Source organism: Denticeps clupeoides, chromosome 19 (genome assembly GCF_900700375.1).
Source record: "Denticeps clupeoides chromosome 19, fDenClu1.1, whole genome shotgun sequence".
Classification (NCBI taxonomy): Eukaryota; Metazoa; Chordata; class Actinopteri; order Clupeiformes; family Denticipitidae; genus Denticeps; species Denticeps clupeoides.
Window position 1 is genome coordinate 15,484,197 of NC_041725.1, and position 25,942 is coordinate 15,510,138.

Here is a 25,942-nt window from a genome sequence, read left to right on the forward strand (position 1 = left end):
ATGGTGATGACAGTGACAGGTTAGTCACAGCGAGATGTTCCGAATACCACAATGAAGCGGTGCTGACAGAGGCTCTCGCCTATTTATAGCACGCGGCACGAGGAGCACAAAACAACTTGTGACGCTTCGCTTTAATTGGGCTGATTTATCACTGTAATGGCAACAGGCGTATTCAAATCGGCAGAAAATGAACAGGCTCATGAAGTGATGAACACATCAACCATCGGACACCGTTTTTCAGCCACTCTGCAAGCCCATTATGGATTTTTCATGGTTTTTCTATTATTTTGGGTTTTGATGAAATGCAAACAAGGCATGACAAATATTTTATAGATTTAATTGACAATTAATACATATGAATGCATATTTTATGATAAAAGCCTCCTATCTGCCTCTGTTGATTAAAGTCAGACCATTTGCGCTCATGACATCACTCAATCTGAGCCTTTGAGCTCAGATTGTTGCCAATAGTGTATTCAAAGCTAGGTTAAAAAGATAAATAATCATATTAAAGAAATCTTGCATTGATTACCTGTTCAGACCAATGAAATAGCCCACATCCAAATCCTCCTTCAGATGCACCAATCAGTCCATATCAGTGCCTTAAACACCCCCCTCGCAGTGACCGAGCAGAAGCATCGATTAACCCTTTAGCCCACATTCAACACCTCCGCTCTTCAACATGGCCCAAACGTGCATTATTCATGGGAGAAAGCACCTTTGCTGCCCGGCTGCAGCCAAGCCACAGACTGGGTTCCCACAAATGCAATACTTGTGGTAAAGGCCTGAGATCTTCTTTGGCCCGGTCTCGGAGGCACTTTTTCTCTTCTTACGTTGTCAGATAGACCAGGATGGGGAGTCAAATGGCAAAGGGAAAGAAAGACACCAGTATTCTGTTCATGCAGACAGGGGGCAGAGGGACTTGTTTACCAACCAAAGACCAAAAAAAAACTGAAATAAAATCATGGCAAGTTCAAAATGATAAATGGCCCAGACTAACACACAAGCTACCTTCAGTCAAATGAGCTCAGAAAGGGAAGCCCCATTCAACACAGTGATGCCTTGAGAGTATACAGGTCTGGTCTCACATTTCAGCAGTATGAAAGAAGAAGAGTAACACTAATCTGAAGTAGTGCTTTATAGGGAAAAAGAAGAAATTGCTGTTGGGAGGCACACGTTTTGCGCCAAAAAATAAAAAAGTACTAATGCATGTATATTTAGGTCTGGCACAGCGCTCGGTGCTTGGAACCGTGATGTACAACGTGTGACGGAGTACGTGGGCAGGCAGCAGCTGCGGGTAGGAAACGCGTCACCGTTACTGTACGTGGGGGGAAAAAATACAATAAAGTAGAATAAATAATAAAAAAATCAAGGATGTAGTGCTTCAATACAGAGTCAAGTGGAGAGATTGTGTGAGGACCTGTGGCCTTTGCATTAGCACAGAAAACCAATCTGGCTCCACCGCTCCCAAAATAGAGTTTCCTCTGGATAATTCATGCAGAGCCGCTTCACCAAAATTTGACTGGCTCAGCAGACTCTTCGCTGGCTCTTCGCTCCCTCGCCAGGTCTGCCTGATCTTCTGAGGACACACAGAACTGCTTTCTTCCACAGGGAACTATTTTTAAAGCATCGCGAGCAACTTCGGGGAAAGTCTTGCCTGACGCTGAACAAAAATTTCCACTTCATACGGGCGAGGAAAAAAAAAAAAAAATCAAACCAAATAACGAATGCAGAGGAGGGGAGGTGGGTGGAGGCTGGGGACGCGTTAAAGCGAGGAGGTTTCCGCGCGCTCTGGAGGCTCGCCGCTGAATCTCGATGGGGATATTAAAGCACGCGCGCAAGAAGATGGACTTCTAATGACGGCCAGTGATCAGTGATGAAGCAGAGTAGAGAAGAACTGAAGTCCGGGTCACTGCGTTAGCTATGTCACAGATTCGTACGAGTTCACATGAAGCCACGGCGCAGCACAGTGCCTGCTCAGCAGGAATGAACTGGCCACTTGAAATCGTCTGTCGGCATGGACAATTTGGAGTCGCCCCTGCGCCCGACGTCCCGGGACGGGCTCTGGCAGCCACGCCCATGATTAGGAATAAGCGATTGAGTGAGTGAGTGTTCGTTATACATTTTTAGATAATGCAGGATAATGCAGGCAGAGGTGGCCTAGCGGGGGCAGTGGTGGCCAAGCGGTTAAGGAGGCAGCCCCGTAATCAGAAGGTTGCCGGTTCGAATCCCGATCCGCCAAGGTGCCACTGAGGTGCCACTGAGCAAAGCACCGTCCCCACACACTGCTCCCCGGGCGCCTGTCATGGCTGCCCACTGCTCACTCAGGGTGATGGGTTAAATGCAGAGGGCAAATTTCACTGCTGTGTATCACACGTGACGATCACTTGAAGAACACAGATAAAAGTAGGAGTGCCTGCATCAGGGACCTTGATCTGAGCCACATGGGGCTTAAAAGCGGCAATTATTTCCCAGCATCAGCATCCGCTGCTGCGCAACCTCAACCAACAAAAGAGATAAAGAGCAGAGTCCCAACAGCATGCGTGTTGGCCTGCTGCGCCGAGTAGGGAAGACCCTCCGCGACTCACGGGCTCAGGGTGTCGGCCAGAAGGGGGGTTGCGGGACTGCCGGAGAGTTTGTCACCGCCTGTAATCCCTCAGGCAGCAGAAGCTCATCTTGCACAGCGGCGGAGACGCTTAAGACTGCATCCAGCTCTCCGTAACGGAGATGCGATTACAGCCGCTGGAGGGGGCGGGGTCAATTATGTGCTTAAAGAGCTACTGCACGTGTTTGTCCATTATTCCTGTCCTAATATGGTGGTAAATTGTTATTAAGGTACAATTGTTTGCAACCCTGGTTCTGGAGGAACATCTGCCAGGACGTTTTTGCTCCAGCCCGCATATCTTCCCAATCTGCCCCGCTCATTATTAGGCAGTCAAGCACCACCTAAGCCTGGACTGAAGACTCCAGGACCAGGGTCGGGAAACGCTGCACTACAGTGTGTATTAGTTAAACGTTTAAGAAAAGACATGAAACTGCAACATTTGCTTTGTCGCTGGAGTAGCGGAAATCAGCACAATTTGAATATTCGGGCATAAATTATTACACCAGACACGTCTTGCTTCTCAGCTCGGCCGACTAAAGCCCCGAGGCACCGCAACAAACGACTTTTAATAATGAAGGCCGTCTGTGTGTTAATGACGACCTCATGTATAACGGTCTAATCAGAGCGACTGTGGCTGTGAAATTGCACAGCGTGAAGCGCGAACGGAGAGGAAGGGTGAGAGAAATGAAAAGCAGGGCCCACCATCTGGATGGGTCTCTTGCGCAGGTCCCTCTCGGTGACCAGCCTCTCCTGGTCGGTGACATACGCCTTCTGCGCCAGGGCCTGGATGACGGCGTCGTGGCCCAGCAGAGGTTTGGCGGCGTCTCTCTCCAGAACAAGGTTCCCCGCCCGGCAGTAGAGCTCGGCCGACAGCAGCAGGTTGGCTATGGGCGGCTTCAGGTGCTCCTGCTCATACTGGTCTGTGTAGAAGGGCTCGGTCAGGTCATCTGGGACACTGTCTGTGAATGAAGAACAGAATATTCTGGGTAACTGGGTATATATAAATATATTCTATATATTTTAAATACGGTGTCAAAGGGTGAGAATCATGTTTTGATTAAACTGAGCTAATCAAATGAAAATTCTTGATCAGTTCTTTCTAATAAATATGATTAAATTCTCAATAATTCATTCAATAGTTATTGAATGACACACAAATGCGTATTTAAGTATCTAGAACAAAGCACAATACAAATATAATGTATATTATCATTACGGGGTGCGTATTGGCAAAGATCTCACAATACAATATTTATTAATCTCAATATTTATCACAATGGGTCACAATATGACTATATAACAATATGTTACAGTACATATTGTACTGTGATACTGTACATATTGCAATATTCTACAGTTCACTGAAAAAAAAAAAAAAAAACAGACCTGAAATACAAGATGCTGTGTACGATCTGTGTGGATCACATTACATTCAGGCAAAACATAAAATCCAGAACCGAAATTTAGATAATATTTGTATACAAAAAATATTGATACTTGATGTCCCTGTAAAATATCATGATACATTTCTGTATGGATATTTTCTAACACCCCTAATTATCATTGTTATTGATTCAGATGGTGCCAAAAAGGCATACGTGAGTATTTATTGTAAGGTAGACGAAAACTTGTTTTGTTCACTATGTGTACTCTGTCATCTATGTGTTTACAGAAATATGTTTAACATTAAATAAATAAAGTTAGATCCAAAAATTGTGAATTATTTGTTGTTGCTCTCCTGTAAAGCTCACCCCTCAATGTGTTAAATACACCTAGTGTAAAAGGCAAAGTACTCGTATACACTAACCCCATGTTAAAGGCAGTCATTTAGGCCATTTTGTTTAAACACTGTGTTTGTGTGTGCGTCTTATTTAGATATTTATACACTTTTTTTCTTATTTAATACATAAAAATGGTCCAGGGTTCAGGGTGAAAGAAAGTGATTGTTTTTGTAATACACTGCAGCACAGCAAACGGTGACACGGTGAAATGTGTCCTCTGCATTTAACCATCACCCTTGGTGTGCAGTGGGCAGCCATGACAGGTGCCCGGGGGAGCAGTGTGTGGAGAGGGTGCTTTGCTCAGTGGCACCTCAGCGGATCGGGATTCGAACCGGCAAGGTGCTTGTGCCATTTGTTGGCTGTGAATAATGATGTATAATTATTACAGTTGTTTATTTCTGCTGCAGCGTTTCCATTATCACTGCAGGTGCTGAGATAGGAGCTCATAATAAACGTTCAAAAGCTAACGAGAATCACGCACCCACTTCGTTCCTAAATGGGATGAGAGTTATGGCTTCCGACTGCTTTCTAACACCACCCCCACACGCGAGAACGTCCACTTAATATTCAGCATCGGGGAAGCTGAATGGACCAGAAAACCGCAGTACGGAGCTTCATCCCTCTTCATTAACCCGCACAGCTAATAATAAGGTCACCTCTACAGTGCCGAGGAGGCCCGATTCACTGTTACATAAAAAACGCAACCGCTCATCTGTTCTTGTACGGTCCACAGCCATACACACGTGTGTGATCGAATTCAACTGTGGATCCGGCTTCCGTTAATTCATCTACGAGAAATGCAGACCGGCAACGGCATAGTAACACATCGCCGTGCACGGCGGAGAAAAGCCCTAAACACACTGAGAGATGGGCGTGGCTGACCTGATGAATAATGTGATCACATATGGCCGGACTTTTCACGTTGCCATGGAAACTATACAGGGCAATAGGCGGTGGATTCTAGTGTGCTAGTTGCGCGTCTCGCAAGGGGACCCTCGCAAGTCCAATCGAAGAGGGGATAAGGCGGTGAGAAAAGACACCGGGACCTGGACTCATTATTCAGCCCGCTCTGATTTATGCACCCTTCACGGAGGCAGAATCGGAGGTAAAAAGTGCAAGGCGAGGCGGCCACAAATATAACAAACCCCAAGATATTTAAAATGATCCACCTTAAAGAGATCCACCTTAAAGAACTGTGCAAAAGTTTTAGTCAGTAGTGAGACTAATTAACAAGTTTTTCATCTTCCCAACACTAGGGATTGTATAAAGGTGATTGAAAGTGGCAATAATGTTGATGTTGATGTGTAGAGATGTTCTAGAAGAACTGGGTGTCGGTCTCTCCCAACTCTGTAAACTAATGAATAATCTCCTACAAGCAAAAGACTTCACAGATGGAGAACAATATTGTACTGCTGCCCGGAGAACAACATGATATCGGACTTTCTTTCTCTGCATACATCATGTCATTGTTCTAATGAAGATTCTGCAATTTCAGGTTGCAGTTGAGGTAAGTCATTAATTGATCAACGTCTAACATTTTTTGATACGTTCACTAAATAGCCTGCAGCTTCGATAATCAGTGGTATTTTTGCTGGTTTGTATTAGTGCCTAAGACTTATACACAGTAGTGCAGGTGCCGTTTGGACAGATTCCATATTCGTACGAGCCCATATTTCATAAGACGTACGTATAAATCAAGACTTCCAACCTAAGCATCATTTATTTATGATGTTTTATTCAGACTTTAAAGGCCACAGCAAAGCCCCAAATAAAATATTCTGTGTCCTTGCCACTCCAGAAAGCAATTTGTCCTCAAATGAGCTACAAGGGAAATCATGAAAAGCAAAAACGACCAATACGGGTTCATTGTTGAGGAGAGCAAGCCTGCAAACATATTTCCCAAGTGTCGATCAACTAGATCCCCAAAAAAAAAAAAAAAAACATGTAGCTGGGCCACGTATCACTGTAAAACAAACATTGATATTTCACGTCCCTCCAATAACAGGGCTGTCACGTTAGAGCCTGTCCTTCATTTACATTACTGTTACGAGCAGAGTTGAAGAGGCCTATTCTGGTAAAACACTAAAGCTGAAACAAACAAAAAAATGAAATACACTTTAATACCGAAAGCCACATTGTGAGAAAATGTCACAAATGTAAAAAAAAAAAAACAAACAGCAAAAAAAAAAAAAAAAAAAAAAAAAAAAAAACATGTAGCTGGGCCACATATCACTGTAAAAATAGTCAATGTCACGTTTACAAAAATGTATATTTTCATGTCCCTCCAATAACAGGAGTGTCACGTCAGAGCCCATCCTTCACTTCCATTACTGTTACGAGCCGAGTTGAAGACGTCTATTCAGTCGCTCTGGATAAGGGTGTCTGATAAATGCTGTAAATGTAAAACACTAAAGCTGATAAAAAAAATGAAATACACTTTAATACCGAAAGCCACGTTGAGAAAATGACACAAATGTTAAAAAAAAACAAAAAAAAACATGTGGCTGGGCCACGTATCACTGTAAAATATTCAATGTCACGTTTACAAAAATTTATATTTTCATGTCCCTCCAATAACAGGAGTGTCACGTCAGAGCCCATCCTTCACTTCCATTACTGTTACGAGCCGAGTTGAAGACGTCTATTCTGTTAAAACACTAAAGCTGAAACAAAAAAAATTAAATACACTTTACCACCGAAAGCCACGTTGTGAGAAAATGTCACAAATGTCAAAAATAAATAAATAAACAAACAAACAAACAAACTAATAAATAAATAACTAGGCAAACGATGGTAGATGTTAGTTACCGTTCCCCGCTCTGCCGCATGGCTATAAAACCACGGAAGGAACGTAACGGCCCTAATCACAGCAGCGCGGCGCTTGGTCTCCGTTCCCCTTCTTTCAGATTAGTGCTCCACAGATGCGCCGATAGCTTCCTTCTGATTGTTATTATGCCATTTGGAGGAACTGCCCCAGTTTGCTGCCGTGTGATTCATTCTTGCGGTTTGCCTCGCACAGGCGATTCAAACTCTGGGCAGCATTCGTATGATTCACAGCGGGGTCCATCGAGAAGATCAATAATAATAATAAAGTGAAGTGATTGTCACATGTGATACACAGCAGCACAGCACACGGCGCACACAGTGAAATTTGTCCTCTGCATTTAACCCATCACCCTGAGTGAGCAGTGGGCGGCCATGACAGGCGCCCGGGGAGCAGTGTGTGGGGACGGTGTTTTGCTCAGTGGCACCTCAGTAGCGGACTTGGCGGTTCGGGATTCGAACCGGCAACCTTCTGATTACAGGGCCGCTTCCTTAACCGCTAGGCCACCACTGGCCCATCAGAAACCCGAACACATTTTACCTGTCAAGACGTACGAACGCCGCATCAGTGTTCGTAATGCGTGAGTGAGCGAGGCCCTGCAGATGAGACAGGGCCTGCGAATCTGGACTCCGTGGGGCCCGATCCATCCGACACGTTACATCACGCCAACCCACAGACTGATGAAGGGGGTCACCGCGTCCGCACGGTCAATCACGTCGATCTGGCTAACGCGCTGTTGCGGCTATCCGCTGTGCCACAGGACTCCGAGCCAGTGCAATGACGACCACTTGCCGAAGCCCGGCCACACTTGCTCCCGAACGCATCTCATCTGCAATCGTTTCGCCTGTGGGTGCAATTGTACGACTGGTTGGGCGGGAGTAGCCTATGAATCAGAAGACCCAGGTTCAAATCCCGCTTACTACCATTGTGTCCCTGAGCAAGACACTTAACCCTAAGTTGCTCCGGGCTGTCCCTGTCACTACTGATTGTAAGTCACTCTGGATAAGGGCGTCTGGTAAATGCTGTAAATGTAAATGGTCGGATGGGGATTCTGGAAGCAGCATCACCTGAGATCGGACCCTGTACAACCGGGTGGATGTGATGGGAGACCGTCGGGCAGAAGAACAAGAGAAGGCGCCACCTACCTGTCCCAAAGGCTCTGGCCAGCAGCCACGTGAGGCTGGAGCAGATTTTGGCCCTATTAAAATCATAGTGCTCGAAAGGCTCGACCGCCGGGACAATGAGAGTCTTTTTTATTTCTTTCGCTTCGGCCAGATCGCCCATTTTTGTCAAATCTCTTTTGTTTAAATCTCAGGCGTAAACGCGTCTATTCCAAGCTGTAGCTGGGAGCCGGAGATGGGGGGGGGTGGTGGTGGCTGCGATTCAAAAGCTTGCCGATGACATCCCCACCGATGGAATTCGATGCAGAATTTAGTATTTAATATCGCGATCCCGGTTTAAAGCAGGCGGAGGTGTGCATAGTCGTAAAAAGAGCGTCGTCTACGTGTGGCTTCGGCACAGAAAAAAAAAGAATAGACAGAAATCAATCCAGCAGCGAGGGCACGTCCGTGTCCATTTCATCCATTCTGCACAACCTGGATTCCCAATGAACGCCCGCGATTCGGACTCGAGGTGAAAAGCGACATATTCCTTTCAGGGTGGGGGGGAGGCGACGGCTTCCGAGGCCCTTTGTCCTCAGCGCGGTCCCGTCTCGCTCCTTCCACGGCCGCACACTTCCATCTGGATATCGGCGGCGTTCCCTCCTGTGCACTTCTCCTCTCTGCGGTTCCCCTGCCGCACTGTGTGCGCCGCGACAGGCCGGCGGCAGTGCGCATGCGCGCTCCGCCCGGCTCCGACAACAGGGCAGCGGATTTCGGATCGACCGCACGCCGTTCTCCGCTCTACTGTTCACAGATTTTTTTTAAACTAGGTAAAAAAAAAAACAAGAAAAAAAAAAAAAAAAAAACGAGGGTGACTCAGATTTAATTATCAAAGGCTGTATATTGCATGGAATTAACTTCGCTCGGTAAAAAAGGAGAGAAATACGTTTTAACTACGAACCGCCTATTTTTCTCCGCTGAATTTACATCCAAATTCGAATTTTATTTGTCACATACATAGTCACACACGGTATGCTATTCAGTGAAATGCTTTAGCGACTCCTACTGACCAGAGTGTTGCAAATATTGCAAGTATACAATGAGCCAATATGCAAATATTACACTTTTATGTCTTTAACATAAACCATAAAATGTGTGTAACAGGTAGGGTGAAGGTGTGCAAATGAGTGAAGTCAAAGTATAAAGAGAAAATTTAAAAAAAGTAAAAACATTTGTGCAAGAGTAAAAAGAGTAAAGAGTTTGTGCAAAAATTCTGGGGGGGATTGAGTACAGAAGTGATTGAAAGTGAAGTGCTGGAGTGTATTGGAGTTCCATTAAGTGTTGTGATTGTTGAGAGCTCGTTAAGTTAATTTATTAAGTTAAGTTCAATTTAACTTAAGTTAACGTATCATTAAGTTAAATGATCCAGATTTATGGTACATTTTCGCTGTTTATGGCTCAACGACAAACTTTATCAAAAATCGGCGACGAAAAGGGGGACTGGGGAAACTACAATACCCACCATGCAACACGCACATGACGCAATATACATGAGACGTCCGACGCGATGGCAAAAGTGGCGTATTGGGCGTCCAAGTATTTTGGTGTTTTTCGGATTGTTTAAGCAGTTTTAAGATTAACGCTGCAGGGTGTATTACAGTTTAACAGCGTCTGCATTGGGATGATTCTGCCCGGTCAGGTGCAAGATGTTTATGCCAAGATCGCTGAAGGTAAAGCAGGCGACAGAAAGCCCTCATCTTGCGAAGAAATGCAAAGTAGGAGAAGGCGAGGAGACGCGAATCCAGAGTCCTTCCACGGCTGACGCTCCTTCAGATCCCACCTGCGCGGAGAACTTGGACGAAACAACGACACTCGCACGGGCAGAGCCTTGCAGCAGCGCTCATGGCGAGGGCGCAGGAGGCTCTCCGGACCGCCAGCAGGAGTCGAGTTTGCATGCAGATGAGGGTGCAGAGGAAGACGAGGAGCCAGTGAAGTCCTTTAAGAAGAACCAGAGGTGGCCAGAACCCGGAGAGCCCGCGTGTGTCATGTGCGGCCGCTACGGCGAGTACATCTGCGACAGCACCGACAACGACGTGTGCAGCCTGGAGTGCAAGGCGAGGCACCTGGCCAGCATGGGGATCGAACCGGCGTCTCTCGGCGGCGCCGCCGTCCCCACGAGGCAGGAACGGGAGTACCGCTACCAGGAGGACGGGTTCATCTCGGCCCTCCGGGAGGAGCAGGTCGAGCGCGTAAAACGGGAGCTCGGGGTCGTGACCGAGGGCCAGGACGTGCCCAGGCCCGTCATTGAGTTCGCGCACTGCCACTTCCCGCCCGCCCTCGGCGCCAACCTGAGCCGAGCTGGATACGAGGCGCCCACCCCGGTCCAGATGCAGATGGTGCCCGTGGGCTTGACGGGGAGGGACGTGATCGCCAGCGCGGACACCGGGTCCGGGAAGACCGTGGCGTTCCTCCTGCCGGCGGTGGTGCGCGCCCTGGAGGTAACGCTTTACCCGATTACCTATAATAATTCGATCAAGTCATGAGGTCTACAGGTATTAGTTCACTTCCTGAGGGGTTGCTGAGAGATTGATTTTTATAACCCAATTATTATTGAGTTTCATTGTAATGAAGCAAAATGAATTTATATTATGTTGATTCTAACCCAGTTTTTGACACCAACTGAAGCACCTTTTATTCCAAGATTCTGGCTTTAGAGCAGTAAGGATTTCAGCAGAAATTTATGAGTCTCCCTTATCCAGAGCGACTTACAATCGGTAGTTACAGGGACAGTCCCCCTGGAGACACTCAGGGTTAAATGTCTTGCTCAGGGACACAATGGTTGTAAGTGGGGTTTGGGGGGGTCTTCTGGTTCAGCCATTGTCAATTTCTCTGTTGAGGACTTGGTTTGCTGTGAGACAGGCAGCTGCCGTGCCCAGACCAGTAAGCCTCATCCTGACCCCGACGCGGGAGCTGGCCATCCAGATCGAGAGGCAGGCAAAGGAGCTGGTGATGGGGCTTCCCAACATGAGGACCGCTCTTCTGGTCGGAGGGATGCCCATGCCTCCACAGCTCCACCGACTCAAGCAGAACATCAAGGTATGCATAAGCGCATGATAAGTCAGAAGTTGAGCATTTTTTTGCATAACAAACATGTAGTTTTATCCTTTTGTAGATGATTATAGCTACCCCCGGGCGTCTCCTGGAGGTATTAAAACAGAAGGCAGTGCATCTTGATGGCATCAAGGTCGTGGTGGTCGATGAGGTATGTCATTGTCATAAATCTGGTAGCTACTGTTTTCAAATCAATAAACAGTAACTGCACACCAATTATCATGCCTTCTTATGTCAACAACATGTAACCTGCCAAAAAGGCACTGACCAGTTCTGCGCTTCCCTCGTACTTCCAGGCGGACACCATGTTGAAAATGGGCTTCCAGGAGCAGGTCCTAGATGTTTTGGAGCAAGTCCCAAAGGACCACCAGACTCTCCTAACGTCTGCCACGATACCAACAGGCATCGAACAGCTGGCCGCACGGCTCACCCTGGACCCCGTCCGCATTACGATCGGGGAGAAAAACCAACCCTGCGCCAACGTCCGGCAGATAGTGCTCTGGGTAGAGGAGCCGTCGAAGAAAAAGAAATTGTTTGAAATTTTGAGTGTAGGTATTAAACTACAGAAGAAAATGTAAAATAAATAAATTCACTGGACAAAATGGCTCTGTGGACCCTATTTAGGCATCTGTCACACAAACGGCTCCACTCAGACCCATTTTCAAATCAAATCCCCTATAAATGAATGTGTGCATTGGTATTTCAAAAAACAAAACCAAAAAGTGTATTCAACCATGTGCGTGTACAGTTTGTGACCCCTACTGTATCCTCCGTAGGACAGGAAACTGTACCAGCCGCCCGTGGTGGTTTTTGTAGACTGTAAGCTTGGCGCAGACCTGCTCTGTGAGGCTGTAGAGAAGGTGCTGGGCCTTAAAACTGTGGCTATTCATTCAGACAAGAGCCAGCATGAACGCAACAGGATCCTGCAGGTGAGCACGCTATTCATTCATGTCACAATGCTGGTATTAAATATGAAATGAGCAAGTTTTTTTTTTTTTAAGGGCCTACTTGAAGGAGAATTTGAAGTGGTAGTCAGCACAGGTGTACTGGGCAGAGGGCTGGACCTGGTTAATGTAAAACTGGTGGTAAACTTTGACATGCCAGCCAACATGGATGAATATGTCCATCAGGTACAATTTTTTTCCGAAATTACTAGGTGCATATTGAAAGTATTGTTGAGTGACTGACTTACCTTGTGTGCCTGATTTGGTAAATGCATTCGCTTCCAGATTGGTAGAGCAGGACGGCTGGGCCACAGAGGGACGGCAATAACGTTCCTCAACAACAACCATAAAAGGCTGTTTCTGCAGGTGGTGAGCCGGGTCAAGCCAACAGGGTCCCAGTTACCACCACAGCTCCTCAACTCCCCTTTCCTCCACGATCAACAGAGACGGGAGAAACAACAGAGGAAAGAAGAAACCGTCATCACAAAGGAGAACATTCTTGATATGATCCGAAAACATGACAAGCGAAATACGAAGAAGTGACCAACCACTAATGTAATGACTAGCAATATCAGTTTTTTTGTATGGAAATAAAATGTTTTTGAATCAATGTAGCCTCTTCAGCTGTTCAATAAGAAACGTTCACGTTCATCCTTGTGTGACATTTCAATTGGAAGATTTATGTTTTTAAATGTTTGGTAAGGTTTCCATCTAGCGGTAGATCGCATCACTGCAGCACTCAACAGCGGGGTTCAGTGCTGACGTCACCACGACTGTACGTCATAGTGGGCGTTGTGAATCACTTACCATGATCCGGATCTGTGAGTCAATTGAATTGAATCATGTGGCTATAACTGCTTTCAGAGTCGAATTGACATCATGACTAATACACCGTTTACTACACGACCCTCACAAATCTACACTATATGACGTGCTCCCTAGAAAAGTAAGCAAGCATTTGGTTTATTATAAGTGGGGGGAATTATGATTTACCTTAAACCCCGACATCGCGCACATTTCAAGAACTGTTTTTGTTCGTTAACCAAAGTGAGTCCATCAGATTGCGAACGACTCCCAGCGACCGACCAATGGCAAGAGCCTAGGGGAGTTTGAAAATAGAAGCGGAAAATGGGAAAGGAGCCGCACGTACATGCTTGGAAAGGTAGAAAAAAAACCGAGAACCATATAAACTCTTAAGCGCTTGTATGTGTGGTGTTTATTAGCGTAATTCGCAACTATGAGTTGGAACAAGGTTAATACACTTTTTGACGTTGACTGAATGAAATGGTCGGAGATTAGCTGGTTAGCATACAGCCACGGTGTCTGTCACGTACGACGTGGTTAAGTAGCCAATGTTGTTATGTATAATTTGTCACATTATATAGACATATATTCATAAATGCATTTTTTCCGTTTTGTTACCGTTTTTCAGGACATCCGAATGGTGTGTGGGATAAATAAAAAACTTGTAAAGTTGTGTTTTTAATAAGAAGCCGATCGAAAATGTCTTCCTACACGATCAAACCCCCCAGACCGCTGTACAGTCGGCATCTTCCAGCCAAAACAAACGCGCGTTTGGAGCAGCTGTCAAACCCGCAGAGCCCTGCGGGGTCGGAGGGCAGCGTCCTGCGTGACGGCGACAGATCCAGAGCGATCAACGCGACATACGACGTCGTCCCCGACCACGACGAACCCACCGGGTCCGGCACCAGGCTCACTCTGCAGAAGAGGAAAACCGTGAGCCGGCGCGCCGACGCGGAGAACCAGGCGCAGGCCCCCGAGAAAAGGCTCACTTTGAAACGGAGGACGAGGACCGCGTCCACGGGCGCTCCCGGCGCCGGGAGAGGAAACGGGGGTCCCCCGCGGCCCAAAGTCCTGTCCGAGCCGAACACCGGAGCCCCGTGGGCCGCCGCGACCGACGCGAACAACCCACCGGCCAAGTCTCCCAGGGGTCCTCCGGAGCCAGGCGGTCCGAGCAAAACCTTCTCGACCCCCACCAAGACCACGCGCTTCGGCACAATAAGCGCCAAGAAGGACGTGTTCGAGCGGCTGGCCGGGAGGGACCCGCCTCCGGGCCGCGCAGGCGCCCCGCAGGTGCGGAGAGGCGCGGCGCTAATGAGCGCGGGTCATAATGCGGGTCAGCGCTGCGCGGCCCCCGGCGGAGCCCCGTCTGCGGAGCCGCCGACCGCTGGCACGGCCGCGCAAGAGCCGCCGAAGATGGAGAACAGCGCCGTCACGGTGGCGGTCCGAGTCAGGCCGTTCAGCGGCAGGTGGGTTTGCACGGAACACCCGCACATCTGGAGCCCGTTTGCCAAATTATACACAGTACAGGCCAAAAGTTTGGACACACCTTCTAATTCAATGGGTTTTTCTTTATTTTCATGAAGATTTATGTTAGTAGATTCTCACTAAAGCCACCAAAGTTATGAATGAACACATGTGGAGTTATGTACTTAACAAAAAAGGTGAAATAATAACTGAAAACATGTTTTATATTCTAGTTTCTTTGCTCTGGTTCCTGCTTTGCACACTCTTGGCATTCTCTCGATGAGCTTCAAGAGGTCGTCACCTGAAATGCTTTTCCAACAGTCTTGAAGGAGTTCCCAGAGGTGTTTAGCACTTGTTGGTCCCTTTGCCTTCACTCTGCGGTCCAGCTCACCCCAAACCATCTTGATTGGGTTCAGGTCCGGTGACTGTGGAGGCCAGGTCTCCCCTTTTTGTTAAGTACATAATTCCACATGTGTTCATTCATAGTTTTGATGCCTTCAGTGAGAATCTACCAATGTAAATGGTCATGAAAATACATTGAATTAAAAGGTGTGTCCAAAGTTTTGGCCTGTACTGTATGATCACAAAAAGAAATTGTGACCAGAGATTGGATTTTGTATATAGGCCTATGTATTTTCTACCATCACATTTACCTGTTAGACCTGTGCACACACATCCCAAAGAAATAAGCAGTCATTATGGTGCAGATTGGGCAGAACAGTAGTCTGTTGACTCTTCAGATCAGACGTGAACCCGAGTAAGCTTAATGAGTGCTCAGTTAAATTATGATGTATGTGACTGATCTGGAGAACAAATTGGTTACGAACCCTGGTTACGAATTAGTGCAGGATCTGTATGAATATTTACTCCGGCGTTCACACGACATACATACTTTACCAAAGAGATACAACGAGTTAAGTGTTACGTTTTCTTACTGTCTTTTTATGATTTACCATTTGCTCGTCCCCAGAGAGAAGACTGAGGATGCCGCCCAGGTCGTCTTTGTGGACAACCAGGAGACGGTTGTCCGTCACCCAGATTCTAAGCAGTACACCTTTTCTTTTAATTTCTCTTTCTGTTCCGTTGACAAGGCCGATCCAAATTTTGCCAGTCAGCAGCAGGTGTATGAAAGGTTGGCATTACCCCTTTTGGAAAGAGCTTTCGAAGGATTCAACACTTGCCTGTTTGCCTATGGACAAACTGGATCTGGAAAGTCATACACGTATGCATTGTTTAATTTTACAATTCATATATATATATGAATGTATATTAGTATTATGAATGAATGTATATTAGGTTATTTAGACTAGAAAACTGTTTTACTTGAACGTACCTATTTACTCTTATAGGATGATGGGATATGGAGAAGAGGTTGGCGTAATACCCAGATTTTGTGAGGATCTTTTTTCCAGGTTGTCCAGAAGTGAAGTTAAAGAAGTAAGTGGTGTAACTGAGAGACTGTGCTTAGTTGTAGTAGTTGGACCTTATTATTTGAGTTAATTCTTTTGTTGTTGAATTGCAGACCACATTTCATTTGGAAATGAGTTACTTTGAGATCTACAATGAGAAAATTCATGACTTGCTCGTTGTGAATGACCAAAACCAGAAAAAGTTACCAGTGAGTATAATAAATCAGCTTTGGTATGAAGAACAATTATGAAAAGCATGAAACGTTAGTTCAAACCATTTAATATATTTTTTTTAAGCTCCGTGTTCGGGAACATCCAGTTCATGGTCCCTATGTTGCAGAGCTATCAACGTAAGAGAACTTATGTGCCATTGCGTTGTTCAGGGTAATTCAGATTTATGTTTAACAATTTTATATAGTTATTAAAATATGTATGAAAAAATTATTTGTTTGCAGGAATGTTGTGAGCTGTTATGCTGATATCCAGGTACGTTAAAATAAAACTGCAGTATTTATTAGTTTATCATAAGCAATTAAGTAGTTAGTTTTGCTAGTCAGATTTTAATTAATAAAAACATTTTTTTACTACATTATTATCAATTGCTCTAGGGGTGGCTTGAGCTTGGAAACAAACAACGGGCTACTGCAGCTACCGGCATGAATGACAAGAGCTCCAGGTCCCACTCTGTCTTCACTCTGGTCATGACACAGACCAAGGTGATAAAGAGTTTACACAAGTGGCTGATATGCTTCAAGATCCTGCATTTTAAATACTGAGAATAGGTTGTTTAAGTGTATTGCTCTCTTGCCCCTGTTTGTTCAGACTGAAAGTGTGGAAGGAGAAGATCACGACCATTCAATCATCAGCAGGATAAATCTGGTAGATCTGGCTGGTAGCGAGCGCTGCTCCGCATCCCATACTGTTGGCGACCGACTAAAGGTACGAACGTCCATTATAAACACATTTATAATAACTTTTTTAGTTAATTTTACTCAGATTTGTACTTATTCAGCTTAAAGGTAATCTATTTAGAAGTTAAGTGGCTCCAAGTCCAGAATTTCAGTCATCACTTGAAACATCCAAACAACTATATTGAGAAGCTTCAATATTACTTACTTCTGGCCTGGAAAGTTGGTTTAAACCCATTTTAATCTGTGCAGGAGGGTGCCAGCATTAACAAGTCTCTGCTGACCCTGGGCAAGGTGATCTCGTCACTCTCAGAGCAGGCTCAGGCTCGGAGGAAGGTTTTCATCCCCTACAGAGAGTCTGTGCTTACATGGTAAGGACTGTAGATGTATTTGTAAGTAAGTATTTTAAACAGGTCATGGCCTACAGGGCAGTTCATGATTTTTGTATTTGAACATGATACTCTGCTCTGGCACCTGCCGGTTCTGGAAGTTTTTTTTCATCTTGTAATTTGTGTTTCCAGGCTGCTGAAAGAGAGTCTCGGTGGAAACTCGAAGACGGCCATGATAGCCACCCTCAGTCCTGCAGCCAGTAGTGTTGAGGAGAGCCTGAGCACACTGCGCTATGCCCAGCAGGCCCGCATGATTATCAACATCGCCAAGGTCAATGAAGATACCAACGCCAAGATCATCAGAGGTCAGCTCTGGCGCACTGTTCCATCTTTTTCCTCTTCTTGTCCCACGCCCACTCATCCATCATGTCTGCTTGATTTCAATTAGTTCACCATCCAGCCTTGTCCTCAGGGCTTATATATGCACTGTTATTCACCTGGAGCTAAAACTGTCACAGCAGGGTTGAGGTTGCTGGGGTGTTCTAGCAAGATTAGAAAATGTTAGCTGTGTAGCAAGTCCCTCTTTGCACGGTGATATGGGGCATAATTTATTAATTAATACCATTCTTTTTTCTTTTTTTTTTATTTATTATTTTTTTTTATAAAGACCTAAAAGCAGAGGTTGAAAAATTGAGGGCCGCCCAGATGAGCTCTCAGGGCATTGAACCAGAGAAAATTAGGCTCTTCAAGCAGGAAATCACCTCCCTAAAGACTAAGCTCAGCCAGCAGGAGAGAGAGATTGCTGAAGCTCACAGGTGATCACCATGCATCTACCTTCACCTCGTTTCCCCGATGACCATCACATAATGAAAGTAGGCCCAGTGTCATTTGTTTGGTTTACTTTCTTGTTGTCAGAGCATGGAAGGAGAAACTGGAGCACGCTGAGAGAAGGAAGCGAGAGGAGACTAAAGAACTTCAGGTAAGTGCAAACTAGAAAGGAAAGAAATTCTATCTACTTTTATTCTTACATTTTATGGTATTTATCAGACGCCCTTATCCAGAGCAACTTACAATCAGTAGTTACAGGGACAGTCCTCCTGGAGACACTCAAGTGTCGTGGTCAGGGACGCAATGGTAGTAAGTGGGGGTAGAACCTGTGACATCTGGTTCTAGGGGTTTTAGGAAATAGCAATTAGATAATAGCAATATATCATGATATTTTATGTCGATACAGGAACATCAAATATTGATTTTTTTTTTTTTGTATACAAATTTAGTCCACTGGGTGGTGCTATCGTTTTCTGTAGGGAGGTCAGCAGAGATAAGAATCTCTTGGGATCAGTATCTGACAAACCTCCTTTCCAAATTTACTCCAGCTCTGTTTTTACATTTTCAATTTAATGTATAATGTTGCAACATACAGTATCACAATATATTGTGATATAATCGTATCATGACCCGTGTCTCGTGTTTCATATCACACAGTGAGATCCTTACCAATATACACCCCTGTCTGGTTCATCTGGTTCTAATGACCCCTTCTGTGCAGCGGGCAGGTATCACTTTTAAAGTGGACAACCGGCTTCCCAACCTAGTCAACCTGAACGAGGACCCTCAGCTGTCGGAGATGCTCCTTTACATGATTAAGGAGGGGCAGACCAAGGTCGGCAGACTCAAGTCTGACTCTGCTCATGATATCCAGCTGTCGGGGACTCTCATCGCTGACCAGCACTGGTAAGGCGTTTCTGCAGTCTATTCCTTTACTTAGCGCACACACACACACAAATCCTCACAAGTCCTTTTTTTTTTTTTTGTCTCAGCGTCATTTCCAATGAGAGAGGCACAGTCAGTATCACACCCATGGAGAACGCCAAGACCTTTGTGAATGGAAACCTTTTGTCAGCGTCCACTGTCCTTCATCATGTAAGTGTAAAGACAGAGAAATGCTTGCAATCTCGTCAACATTTTCCCATATGGTGTTATATATGTACAAATACTAAAGGGCCGTGTAGAACTGATCAACATAATCCACTATAAAACAACCAAACTGTCTGCCATTCCAGGGGGACAGGGTGATCCTTGGTGGAGATCACTACTTCCGTTTTAATCACCCAAGAGAGGTGCAGAGTGGGGGTCGTGTCTCCTGCTGGTTCGGCGAAGGCCAGAGGGACTTTGAGTTCGCCAAAAACGAGCTGCTCTCGGCTCAACGGGCTCAGTGAGTTCAGTCCATCACTACACCTTTTTATTTATTTATTTATTTATTTATTTTGAACTAAGAAAAGAGAAATTCTCAACTTTTTGTCCCTTTTTAAATGTTTCCAGACTAGAAGCAGAGATCGAGGAGGCCCGACTGAAGGCAAAGGAGGAGATGATTCAAGGCATACAGGTGGCCAAGGAGGTGGCCCAGAAGGAGCTGACTGAGCAAAAGATCATTTATGAGGACCGGATAAAAGCTCTGGAGCAAGAACTTGTATGTAGATCTTTTGTGCTTTGCCATCACAAAATGTTTTATATAAGCTATCAAGCTACTGTCTAGAATAATAGCTTGTGAAGCCTGTGTCTTCTGAGTTTTTGCTTTTTTCTTTTTCCCACCCAATTAGCCTTCCATTGATTTGACTCATTGTGGTTTTGTGTCAGAGCGAGTACTTTAATAATAACACTTAAAAAAACATGCACCTCGTCCTCTTCTCTGACGTTTCTTCCTCAGGAAGAGCAAAGTCAGCGGAAGAAGCTGCAGGAGCTGGACAAGCGGAGAGTGGCCAGTGAAATGGAGGAGCTCCAGGCCGCTAAGACCTTACTGGAGCAACAAGTGCACACCCACAAAAAGCGCCTTCACTTGGAGGCCCAGGCTACCAGACAGGTGGGTTTGGGGGGCTCCATTTACCAGATTCCTTCATCTGGATGAATTATTTATGGTTCTCCTGGCATTTTTAGGCCATGGCTGACCATGTTGTTAGGCACGCTAAGATTGTTGAAGCCCTGGAAGCTGAGAAGAAGAAGATTGCAGAGGACCTGGCTGAGCAGCAGAAGAAACACATACTGAGGGAAAACCAAACACAGAAAAGTGGTTAGTTTAAATAGTTAAATAATAATTAAATAGTTTTTGTTTGTTTATTTATTTATTTATTTATTTATTTATTTGTTTGTTTGTTTATTTGTTTGTTTGTTTATTTGTTTGTTTGTTAATTTAACTAGTTAACTAGCTTTCAACTAATAACCAACCTCATTTGTTCTGTCCATGTAGTCTGTTCAGCTCCTCCACAATGGGATGCAATGAAGTTATCGCTGATGATTCAGGAGGCCAATACCATTAGTAAAAAACTGAGGAAACATACAGTCTTCAGCAGGTGTCTACGATCATTTTCTTTTTTTTTTTTCTTTTAAGCAAAATGAATAGCTTACAAAAGGTCTTATTAACTTTTATTTATTTACAGACATGAGGTATCTGACACAGGAAGTGGAGAAGGCATTGTTCAGGTTCACGTTCAGAACACCAAACTTGGCATCACCACTTTTTGGAGCTTGGAGAAGTTCCAGAGCAATCTAGCTGCCATAAGAGATCTTGACCAGGTGTGCTTGACTGCTGTCCTTACAAAATGAAGACCCAGGTTCAAACCCCACTTACTACCATTGTGTCCCTGAGCAAGACACTTAACCCTAAGTTTCTCCAGGGGGACTGTCCCCTTAATTAGTGATTGTCGCTCTGGATAAGGGCGTCTGCCAAATGCCTTCGATTTTTAAAAAAAAATTTTTTTGCATTTATCTTTTTTTTTATTTTTATCTGCAAATGTTGTAACTCATTTAAAAGTGAATAAGGGTACAAAAAACTGATCCTTCGTTCAAACATTTTTCTTCCCTGTGGAAAAATCTGATCTTGAATTTGGGGCTTATTCTACATCTGTTACTAACATCGTGCTATCAACAGAGCCACTGCTCATAAAAACTGCAATCCTAAATTCTGTTTTTAAAACGTAAAGTCAGTGTTTGCGGTTCTGAATGGCAGCACCCAACAATCCCTTTTCTAAATGTGAGCACGGCACAAAAACACAAGCAGTTAGTGCTTTTCTTATCAGAGCTGACAGATGGCTGACTGTTGTATTCTTTCAGAATGCATGCAACAAACCTGCCACTCACACAACTTTACAATGGTAGTCATTAACGGTAGAGCTTCTGGGCAAAATAAAAATCTGTAATCTGTGCACATGTGCATGCAGACTCATAGGACCCACAATATCCATATAATTTATCATGCATGTTTTTTTTTTTTTTTTTTTTTTTTTTTTTTGTATTTAAATGCTTGACATTTAAATACACTTGTGGAAAATGTAGACAGAAATGTCTAATAAAACAGCACAAAAATACTGAAAGTGAAGAAGCATGTGCAGCGGGCCTTTAAATTAATTAAAATGTTATTTTCTCAGGGAGACTGTACCTCTAAAGATGACGACGTCTTTTATGATCCCAATGATGAGTGGGAGCAAGATATATCAGCCTCTTCCAACGCCTCCTCCCTCTCCCGAAGGAGGTAATATCTCTTTCTGTCTCCTCTCTTCTCAGCTGCCAGATCCACTAGGCTAATCCTACTCATAGCTAAAATACCTGTTAATATTTTATGCTTTCCCCTCCCTTTTTTTGGAATTTATTGTGCAAATGTGCTTTGCCAGATGTGTCTGGCTCAAGGTTTGTTTGACTCTGATAATTAAGTTCAGTCCTGCTATATTACAGTGTCGTAATTCATAAAATACAGAGTGGTTCTTTTGTTCAGAAAACTATTTTCTTTTTCAGTCTATTATAGAGAGTTTCTGAGCTCTCAGGAAAGCTGAGAAAGCTAGTTTCAGCTACAATCTTAAGTCTAGACTAAAATTTTGCATAATTTTAGATGATATTTGGACATTATTATGATCCTTATCACTTTCCTCATCTCTTTCAGGAGCAGGAGTTTGCTTAAAAGCAGGAGGATTTCAGGTCGGCTCTATGAAATTCGTGTTCACCCCATTCAGAGTTTGCACAGCCCAGCCCCACAAGCTACTGGTAAAGCACTCATACCTACTGGATCGTGATGGCGAATTTGAATACCCATATGTGCTAAATGTATGTCTGAGCAGGTTGTTGTTATGAATGTCTTGGAAATTAGCTTGGAACTCAGTTGGAACGCCTCACCAGTCTGTGTGTATCTTTGTTAAGTTCCTTAGCATAATGGTAACTGTACAACAAATTAAATATATTTTTTTTCCATTGTTCTATTATAGCAGGCCTTATTGGTGTAAGTAAGGCCTCCTCCCAGAACTCCAGCCCATCAGACTCTGCTCTGCCTGGCATCTGCAAACATCTGATAGGTCAGACTGTAGCCAGACTGCGTAGTTTTCAGCACAGTGATGAGAGCGTGGCCGACAAGCTGACCTCTGACCTGCTGAGCATTAATGAGTCTGTGCGGTCCATTTCTGGACTGTATGATCACCTTGACGACAACAGCCCAGAGAACTGTAAGCCAGCGCAAACACAATGGCCTAAGATCCTGATGCTTCTGGGAAGGTTTTCTGATCTTTCTCTCAACTAATCTCTGCCCCAGTGTTTGCATGCTGTGTCGAGGCCCAGACTCATCTAGTGAAGGGGACTTCAGCGATTGAGAGAGTGGTCTTCATCACCATGTACTGGGTATCCTGCATCAAACCGAACTCCAGCACCATCTTCCAAACTGCAGAAGAGCTCAAGTCAGAAGTGAAGAAAATTGGTGGCTACTTCCAACTCCTCATTCAGGTACTACATCATAAGCAATGCATTTAAGGGGCAAATTAATAGAAAGGAGTATAATGACTTATTTTAGGGCCATCAAACAGTGAAAATAATTCATTTTATATGAACAAATTAAAACTCATTTGCATCGTGTTAATGCTTTGATGGAAAATGTCAAAGCAGTTTGTGTTCCATTAATTGTGTAAATTTACTGGATCAGCTTGTGCTTCTGATCAGGGCTGCGACTCCGAGATCTCCTCCATGGTGACTGAAGCCCAGAGTAAGATGGGCCGTTGTGTGAGCGGCGCGCTGAGGGTCATCGCCCAGCTTGCTGTACTCACGAGCACAGAGCAGCAAGTGATCGAGCTTGGCTCGGATGTTGCCGGAAAGGTCAGAGGCCAACATTCAATTCAGTTTTTTAGAAAAGGGATAAAAAACCCCCACCTGTATACAACTGAGGGCTGCCAAGCCTTGAGTTTTTGTGACTCTGTGCTCTGCCTCACCCCTAAATCCTTTTCAGCAGCCACCACTGGTCTCTCTGGTAGAAGGGACCTGCAGAGGAATACGAGGACTTTTGGAAGAGGCCCTCAGTATCTCCAATGACATGTTAAGGGAGGCACAGTTGGTGTACCCAAAAACGCAGGTAAGCTGTGGCCATCGTTGGCTGTTTCAACCGATGGATCAAACAGTGCTTCTCAGATCCCTCTTTTTCTGTTTTTATTTGTGTGTGTTAAGTTCCTGTCGTCTCTTTAGAATTTACAGAACATCAAAACAAAAATGTTGGACACCGCACACGCTCTGCAAAGCTACCTCTACTGCAATGTAACGGTAACTACCATACTTCTGTGACCCTAAGTGAAAACGGATGAAAGGCAACAAACACCCCACTCCCCTGGGTGCTACACAGTTCTTATAAAATGAAACGAGCTCTGTGCTTATCTCCTGGCTCTTGGGTACCTGGGCGTATGCAAAATGAATGCGTCGAATTGAAGTGTCATTTGTCACATGGTGGATGCCCCTGTTATCTTCGTTGTGCAAACAACCTGCTCATTGTTGAAATTTAATGTATGGGTAGGGGTTGCCCGGGGCACAGAACACTGCGCAAGGCAACACAGCACTGCACACATTTCTATTTTATTCTTGTTCTTATTAAACCAGCAGAAATAATTTTTCTGAAATACATTTGCATCCCCAGCAGCGGCGGGGTTCCAGTGAGCAGCCCGGTGAGGTGGTGGAGGCAGAATCTCAGCGTTTGTGTGAAGCCCGGAGCATGGCAGCTACTGTGTTCCGACTCAACCACGCCCTCCGGCAGCTGCACTCTTCACTTTCCAACACCCTTAGAGGTGCGGTCACCCCTCAAACACCTTCACTTAAAACCAGCATGCCTGGGGCTGTTTAGAAATAATAAAAATTGACCGTTCATCATTATGCAAATGATTTAGATACGGAATTGAAATTGCCTGATCTACACCAGGGTTCATAGAAAATAAGATGATTGGTCATCTTCACCTTGCTGTTCAACAATGATAACAAACTATTTCAGTTTCTTCTAGTATTTCACAGAATACACTGTTTGTAGGAGATGCTGATTCATTTACATTTACAGCATTTATCAGACGCCCTTATACAGAGCGACTTACAATCAGTATTACAGGGACCGTCTCCCTGGAGCAATTTAGGGTTAAGTGTCTTGCTCAGGGACACAATGGTAGTAAGTGGGATTCGAACCCGGGTCTTCTGGTTCATAGGCGATTCTTAATTGAATCCTGAATTGTTTTGCACAGGAAAAGGCGATGATGCCAGCATCAGCTGTATTCACTCCACGTCAAAGACAATTGATGACATCATCAGTGGGCTGCAGAGGTATCCTGGTGTGACTGGTGGATCGGGGCTTCAGGTCCCATGTATGAAAAACGTAATGGCCGCCCGGGACGACGTGCACTCTGCCCTACACTCGCTGGTGGCTACGTTCGAGAAGAACTTGACCGGGAAGAGGAACTCCAGAGGAAGTGAGGGTAGCATGGTCAGAGACTGGGATGGCAGCAGCCTGGCTACCTCCAGCAGTGACCCACTCCTGACCCACTGCTTCCCCAGGAGCAAGACGGTCCCTAAAATCATCTACACCCTCACGTCAGGCCCAGTGCCAGCTTCCAAGGACATACACTGGGTGTAGGGCGCAGCACTGTGTGTTCCTTACAGAATGTAGCCACCCTCTCTATTTATGGTCTTATTCATATCAATGCACATTTGTGAGTTTTGTAACCATAAATACATTTTAGATCTTTTGATAAAGCTCAAATATTGTTTTGATTTAATATGTTGTATTTACTTTTTGCTTATTGAGGAATTTGATCTTGAACTGTAAATTTGGTAATATACTTGCACTGAAATGCTATGATATGTAACTGTGCCTTCTAGAGGAACTAGAAATTTGGTTATTTTATAAAGTGTAAAAAAAAAAAAAAATACACCTGTTTGCACAGTTTTTTTTTCTTTTGACAATGACTTTTTCCAGGGCATTGAAGTCTAATCAGCGGTTTGCTTTAACCCAAACTGTGTAACACTTGTTGGATGGTACAATAAAATAATATGCATGGTCATTTTCTGTGTCTGGGTGCATGGGTAATGACATGGCACCAGGATGCCCCTTCATGTTAAGTTGAGGTCCAATTTCTTCTAAGCTTGTTCTAATCGAGCATCCACTGAATCCAATATGTTGGACTTATGTACTGGACTTTAATGCCCTGATGCCATTGTGTAATGTCAACACCGCCTGTCCACAACATCTGTATATCATGTTGCTGGAAAGTCACCAACTGTGTGTGTTACTAACGGTTAAGGAAGCGGCTCCGTAGTCAGAAGGTTGCCGGTTCGAATCCCGGTCCGCCAAGGTTCCACTGAGTAAAGCGCCGTTGATGGTTAAAAGCAGA

At 44.8% G+C, this 25,942-nt stretch overlaps 3 protein-coding genes across 7 annotated transcripts in view; 2 read left to right on the forward strand and 1 right to left on the reverse strand.

The window, feature by feature from the left end:
- camsap2a (calmodulin regulated spectrin-associated protein family, member 2a) overlaps positions 1–9,047 on the reverse strand; it is a 30,186-nt gene extending 21,139 nt beyond the window's left edge. For 2 of the 4 annotated variants that reach the window (XM_028961729.1, XM_028961727.1), the window contains exons 1-2: positions 8,356–9,047; positions 3,308–3,564 (exon numbers count right to left, since the gene is read on the reverse strand). In XM_028961729.1, the coding sequence (XP_028817562.1) occupies positions 3,308–3,564; positions 8,356–8,494 (396 nt within the window). In that variant the 5' untranslated portion in view covers positions 8,495–9,047. The remainder of the gene's footprint in view (positions 1–3,307; positions 3,565–8,355) is intronic. The other 2 variants (XM_028961731.1, XM_028961728.1) reach the window with 1 other exon arrangement.
- An 819-nt stretch (positions 9,048–9,866) lies between these two features.
- ddx59 (DEAD (Asp-Glu-Ala-Asp) box polypeptide 59) lies at positions 9,867–12,926 on the forward strand. The gene is made up of 7 exons (XM_028962393.1): positions 9,867–10,808; positions 11,230–11,406; positions 11,483–11,572; positions 11,718–11,969; positions 12,198–12,350; positions 12,423–12,551; positions 12,651–12,926. The coding sequence occupies exons 1-7, from the start codon at positions 10,017–10,019 to the stop codon at positions 12,906–12,908; spliced, it is 1,851 nt and encodes a 616-aa protein (XP_028818226.1). The 5' UTR covers positions 9,867–10,016; the 3' UTR covers positions 12,909–12,926.
- A 557-nt stretch (positions 12,927–13,483) lies between these two features.
- kif14 (kinesin family member 14) lies at positions 13,484–25,522 on the forward strand. Of its 2 annotated transcripts, none has more exons than XM_028962192.1 (30): positions 13,484–13,527; positions 13,798–14,635; positions 15,604–15,855; positions 15,983–16,070; positions 16,156–16,251; positions 16,340–16,392; positions 16,498–16,528; positions 16,651–16,758; positions 16,865–16,981; positions 17,203–17,321; positions 17,472–17,644; positions 17,947–18,094; positions 18,195–18,258; positions 18,829–19,013; positions 19,100–19,202; positions 19,343–19,494; positions 19,602–19,749; positions 19,987–20,139; positions 20,214–20,346; positions 20,524–20,626; positions 20,714–20,849; positions 21,701–21,804; positions 22,210–22,310; positions 22,529–22,762; positions 22,849–23,036; positions 23,250–23,402; positions 23,533–23,655; positions 23,766–23,840; positions 24,208–24,355; positions 24,797–25,522. In XM_028962192.1, the coding sequence occupies exons 2-30, from the start codon at positions 13,869–13,871 to the stop codon at positions 25,183–25,185; spliced, it is 4,644 nt and encodes a 1,547-aa protein (XP_028818025.1). In that variant the 5' UTR covers positions 13,484–13,527; positions 13,798–13,868; the 3' UTR covers positions 25,186–25,522. The 2 variants fall into 2 exon arrangements, with proteins under 2 accessions (XP_028818025.1, XP_028818026.1); XM_028962193.1 differs by having other exon boundaries at positions 23,536–23,655.
- The last annotated feature ends 420 nt before the right edge of the window (positions 25,523–25,942 follow it).

Excerpts from the sequence above, each read along its gene's own strand:
- ddx59 (XM_028962393.1), top strand. The coding sequence starts at position 10,017 with ATGTTTATGCCAAGATCGCTGAAGGTAAAGCAGGCGACAGAAAGCCCT. Across the intron at positions 11,407-11,482 it reads GACTCAAGCAGAACATCAAG|ATGATTATAGCTACCCCCGG; the intron begins GTATGCATAAGC and ends ATCCTTTTGTAG. Across the intron at positions 12,351-12,422 it reads AACGCAACAGGATCCTGCAG|GGCCTACTTGAAGGAGAATT; the intron begins GTGAGCACGCTA and ends TTTTTTTTTAAG.
- kif14 (XM_028962192.1), top strand. The coding sequence starts at position 13,869 with ATGTCTTCCTACACGATCAAACCCCCCAGACCGCTGTACAGTCGGCAT. Across the intron at positions 16,393-16,497 it reads TATGTTGCAGAGCTATCAAC|GAATGTTGTGAGCTGTTATG; the intron begins GTAAGAGAACTT and ends ATTTGTTTGCAG. Across the intron at positions 17,322-17,471 it reads AGAGAGTCTGTGCTTACATG|GCTGCTGAAAGAGAGTCTCG; the intron begins GTAAGGACTGTA and ends TTGTGTTTCCAG.